The 5,763-nt window shown below is 30.5% G+C and overlaps 1 protein-coding gene across 1 annotated transcript; it reads left to right on the top strand.

Moving 5' to 3' along the window:
- The first annotated feature begins 1,797 nt into the window (after window positions 1-1,797).
- On the top strand, window positions 1,798-2,496 carry LOC131041098 (uncharacterized). The gene has a single exon (XM_057974077.2). It carries the CDS (start codon window positions 1,924-1,926, stop codon window positions 2,281-2,283), a length of 360 nt encoding a protein of 119 aa, XP_057830060.1. The 5' UTR covers window positions 1,798-1,923; the 3' UTR covers window positions 2,284-2,496.
- The last annotated feature ends 3,267 nt before the right edge of the window (window positions 2,497-5,763 follow it).

The raw sequence follows: 5,763 nt of genomic DNA, 5'->3' as shown, positions 1-5,763 counted from the left end.
TTGCACAGGGAATTTTGTTATTTCACCTTGTTTATGGAATTTTGTTTGATGTTGTCCTGTTCATATGACAATTATTTTACCATGAAAAAACAAGCGTGAATCTGTTTAGACGACGCCATCAAATTATCGCCTTCTCGGAAATGGACCTGCGAGGCAGCGTGGGCTAAACAGGCGGGATAGACCGTCAAGTTTAACATGCCCTTTTAATGGAAATAATTTGATTATATAAAAAAAAAATCTTAAATTTAAATTAAAAGATATTTTTGGTTAAGTTGAAATGAGTTGGAAGACCTAATTCACAAAGTCAGTTAGGGGTTGAATTTAGCATAATCATACTTAGAGATTTGATCTTTGATGAATGGAATAATTAATAGGCATACCATCATCTTCACTAATTGATGTATCATTCATAAATTTTGCAGCTCTTTGTCAATCTTGAGATGTTGGTGTTGTTGGGTTGATCATTTCATGCAATTGAGATCAAATCTATATATTTAATATTAAATCATAGCTATAAACTTTGTCATTACCATTGTAGCAACACCTAATTTGTCTATAAATATGGCCATGCACACAATTTCAATTGGGGTGGCACAATCTTATCTAACTTCTTGTAATTCTATCCTTTCCACCTATGTTTTCTTTGATTGACCTATATAAAGTGATCAATAGAATATCCCAACCCTTTTTGCACATACTTGCCAGCTTCTAACACATCGTGTATTGCATTAATTAGATTATCCCTTTTCCCCTAGTATTGAAGTGATGTATTGGAATGCATTTTGATCATTTAAGGAACCCCAACACATGCACATAATAAGGTATTAATTTAGAGGTGTATCTACAAGAAATTTATTAAGCTAAAAAGACATACATAAAATATGAATAATGAATTATTAGTCATATTACAAAAGTTACACATTAAATATAATAAATACAAAAGTAAGAGTAGAACATCACTTTGTAGAGTTTAAAAAAAATTATAAGTTAAAAACCTCAAAAGTTACTGAAGAACAAGTTGTACATTTACATAATTTTTTTTAAATAAAACATCAAATTACATAAATTTTCAAAAGCCTTTTTGGACCACTGAAATTATTTAGGCATGTGTGTGTGTGTGTGTGTGTGTGAGAGAGAGAGAGAGAGAGAGAGAGAGAGAGAGAGAGAGAGTTAACACGATAACTCCAAATAAGAATGTCAACTATGAAAGACTATATCTGGATTGAAACAATCTCCTTCAGTTTGGTATGTAAAGGTTGATACCATTCTTATTTAATAGATTTGAGATTTATCAATATTAATTCATGTGAAGAATTCATACAATCATGCAATGTGGCTCTCCACGTTGATGATTTAATTTATACAAGTGAGAGTGTTTCAATACTTTATAGTACAAAAAAGTGAAGTAAAGGACATTTTTGAGATTGTTGATTATAAATTTTATATTTTCTCGATTTAATTGTGTAAAAATTCAATTTCATGGATTGTGAAAAATTCATGCATTCAATGGTTGATAATGTCATCCCACCAAGGTTCAAATCCTTAGAAGCATGATATAAAAGATGAGATGGAAAGTATACCTTAGATGATTTTGGTGAAATGAATATCCCTCAACCCTTAGCTCTCCACGATATATTATATTCGCATAAACTCGTACTCCCATAACAAACAACAAAATGACAATGCATAAAGAAACAATAATAATTCAAACATTATAGGCCCAGGATAATAATGAAAGATAATGTACTGCTATACTTACGTCAGACCCTAAGTAATCTCTTACTGGCAAAAACGCGTGATTACAGTTATAAAAATGGTCCCAATTGTGGAAGGCCATGTCGTGTTTTATGACATCCAAAACCTGCTCAGGCTTATAAAGCCCACACACCATCACCAATACTGTTGTAAACTGAAGACACAAAAATGGCTGGGCTACTTTATATTTCTGTGTTTGTGATTCAGCTGTGGGCTTCACAGGGTTCGAACCTGGAACCTCCTGTTTCATCTGTAAAAAGTTCCCCAATACTGACTCCTCCCGTTTCGATTCTGTTAGCCCCCTTTTCACTGGAAGGAGGTCAACTTCCTCAAATAAAAGCTCCAGAACCAGAAACAAAAACAGAAGGGCATACAAAGCGTTACCATGAAATTGTGAGTGAAGGTGCTTTTGCAGGAATAATTTTTGGCATTCTGTTCGGGGTGTTCTTCGCCGCTGGAGCTAGATATATTTATGTCACTCGTAAAATCAATATCAGGAGGAGTAACTCTATCAGAGTTGCTGTTTAATGAAGCCTGTAATACCTGTTCTTTCCTGTTTTGTTCTTGTATTGTTTATGGGAGTCGAACCCTGGTCTACCTGGTCCGTTGAATATATCTAGATATTTGGAGTTAGGGTTGTAAGAAGGGCCAATGGTATATGTCTTTTTCGCTGTACTTGTTCAACCAGTTGGTAATGGTGGTAATTTGGATATTTAGTGTAATAAATTATTTGTTTTCAGATTTAATGTCTTGACAAGCCTTTTATGGAATATTGTTGGTGGTCCTGTTAAAAAAAATCTTTAGCCACATGTTGGGAAAATTGATTTTAAATAATTGGTTGTTTGTTGTTTGTTGTTTTTAAATTTATAGTATTCGTGTATTTTGTTTATTTTTAAAAGTAATTAGAGATTTGAGAATATCTTATGATGTTATTTTGTTAATTATGACGTTGGTGTATGATCTATTGATTCTTTTGATTTAGAATCAAAATTTGAGAGGACTTTATTTTGTTAAAAAAAATTCATTTATATATAGTGTTTCAATTCAAATCTTGTTCAATTGTGTGAACTTTGTTTTCATATAAAGCATTTCAATTCAAATCTTGTCCAGTTGTATGAACTTTGTTATCCTTAGAGTTGTATTTTAATTCTCTTCAACACTAGTAGAGCATATTATTCTGTAAATTTGATTCATTCAATACTGAAAAATAAAAACTAAATTAATTTTTTTTGTAATAGTGCTTATTTTGTTAAATTTGTCTAGGGTGTGACCTATTCTCACCGTTTAAGGGTTTTGGGTCCTTACACTTAACTAGGCTTTTTTTTTTGAACGGGTCTATGAGGTGAACACAGTGTAATGTCATAAACCATTTACATAAATATATTATAGGCTAATTAAATCATCAAAACAATTGACTAAACCATTAGTCTAGTTAAATAAGTTGGAACTAGAAATAATAAATTATGTTCAATTAAATACATAAATCTATGAACTTAAATAAAAAGTTTGGTTAGGTTTGAGAAATGAGAAATTGATGTTGAAGATGGTAGGAACCAATTTGGCTCACAAAGTTAAAATTTTAGAACTTGATCAAATAAGTGTCCCAAAGTCTAGAATTGACTATGCATCGTTATTGTTCAAATCTATGTTTATAGACTTGTTATTCACACTTATTGATGTGAACTAACATGTGGATCTAAGCATGTGCTCGCAAGAATGGACACAAGAATTTGTTTGTTGAAACCTACTCACCTTGATGTTATAAAGTCAAATTCTTTGTAAGGATTAATGGTGTTTACAAATGCTTTTGGAGAGTTTGTGGAATCATGAGGATCATATTCTCCTCAATCAAAACCCTTAGGATGAATAATTTAATGGCTTTGGAATAACAATCTAACACAATAAGAAAGCATGCAATATACCTAGGATGGTAAATGGTGATGTAACTCTAATATTTTTTCTATGATGCTCTCGATGTAAACAGTCCTTAGATAACTACTAAATGTTCTAGAATTATTTGATAATTTCAAATGAAAGTGTGATTGTCTATACACCAACATAGCACACAAATCAATGCAAGCATGCTCTAGTTTGGCTCACAGTGATTGGAGAAGAGGTCAATAAGATGTAATTTTTAATTTTAATTTTTAAAAGTTCAAGGTTTAGATATACAATGGAGGATCTAGGGATTCATATCATTATTTAAGGGTGTGATAATGAAAACTAGATATGAAGTCATAAGTTGAATTCATGCAAGAATATGTCATTTGTAAACATGGTATTACATTAACACTCTAACCAAAGTAACCTAAAATATAAGAGGAAATAGCATGTCTATATATTTTTTTCTATTACACATAGGTAACACTTTTTTAAAATTAATTATAAAATATAAAGTATATCAAAATGTTAATGCAAAATAATTATGTTTACATTTTTCCTAAGCAAGAGGGAGGAATTTTATTATATTAAAGTATTATAAGGGGTTTAAAATTCCTTAACATAAATAAGTCAATTAAATAAATTCAAACAATGCACATTTAACTAACATGAATTGATTAGAAATAGATTGATTTTTTGTATAGATGTAAGTAAATACAAAAAATAGATGTAAAAATAAAATAAAATAAAATATAAGAATGTAGGTACTTAGCGCTAGTTTTGATGTAAAAATGCTTACCTTAATGTTCAATTTTTGTCTTGTATTATTTTCCTAAAAAGTTGATGGTGAACTATTTGGAATTGAATCCGCAATTGTAGAAGTGATCTCCAAGAGCATGGACTTAACCTAATGTATAAAATCGATCTTGTAAATCACAAATATATCTAACACTTCAAAAACATCTACAACTCTCTCACCATAATCTTTGATGTTTGAATGCTTTAAAATTATTAGTGGTGTTTACAAAAAATTTCGAGAATCTACACAAGCTGCAAGGGTTAACTTTTCCTTGGTTGAACCCTTAGCAAATAGGTCTTATCTCGTACTTGGGGAAGATTCAAGGATGACAAGAAAGCATGCAACAAACCTAAGATAACATGCTCTAAAAAATGCTTAGATGATTCCACTGTGATGTTATCATAAATATATTCATTGATTGCATCTAATTTAGTTTACCATATTATTCTTTCATTTCCTATTCATTCTTTTATCTATTTATCCTATCTAATGTTGATGAAATGCACATAATGTGATAGTCATTGATCACATTGATTTATGACATTTATAATTGAAATCAAATCAAAAATAGAAAGAAAATGTGACACTTTATAAACATTCACATAAATTTCAAAACCCAATTGCTTAAATAGATTCTTTCACTAAATAATCTAAAGGTCTATATTAATTGTACATATATTTAGGACCCTACTAATGTTATATTACTTAAACGACCCCCTTATGAATATAGAGATGTTTACATATAAGTCTCATTAATCACATCAATTATTCATGGTGGACAATATAGTGATGTATGCTCGAGTTGGCCTAATGGCGGAGAACTTGTACTTTTGAAAGAGAGGTCACAAATTCAAATCCTACAGTGGGTAAGTTATGTACACGTTGTTTGTAGCACATTTAGGTACCAATTGCATGGAGTATGAGGTAGTCCCATATATTGTAAGTCATTTGTAGATCCAAAAACAATTTGTCTAATATCGTGGACTATAAAAGGATCCATTTCTATTTACATTCATGCCACAAGTAAATAGTGAAAATTAGCATGCAAAAATTTTAACATGTACAAATCAATAACTAAACATCATATACACATATGCAATCTATAAATATAAGCAAGTACCTCTACACATGATAAATCAATAATATTTATAAAACACAAGTGCCCATAATATGCATAAAAACATGTTAATAATACATGAGTGTATATAATGATAAATATTAGAGAAAACAACTCAAAAATAAGAATTTTTATGTCTACATATGGATTGAGCCTTGCTTTGTCCAAGATAACTAAAATCACGTCCTATCCCTAAACCGAACCCTGTCAC

Source organism: Cryptomeria japonica, chromosome 11 (assembly GCF_030272615.1).
Source record: "Cryptomeria japonica chromosome 11, Sugi_1.0, whole genome shotgun sequence".
In the NCBI taxonomy this organism is placed as follows: Eukaryota; Viridiplantae; Streptophyta; class Pinopsida; order Cupressales; family Cupressaceae; genus Cryptomeria; species Cryptomeria japonica.
Note: the sequence above shows the minus strand (reverse complement) of the source record. Positions and strands in the feature narration are given on the sequence as shown.

What these genes read in the sequence shown, in the direction of transcription:
- LOC131041098 (XM_057974077.2), top strand. Translation starts at nt 1,924, where the DNA reads ATGGCTGGGCTACTTTATATTTCTGTGTTTGTGATTCAGCTGTGGGCT.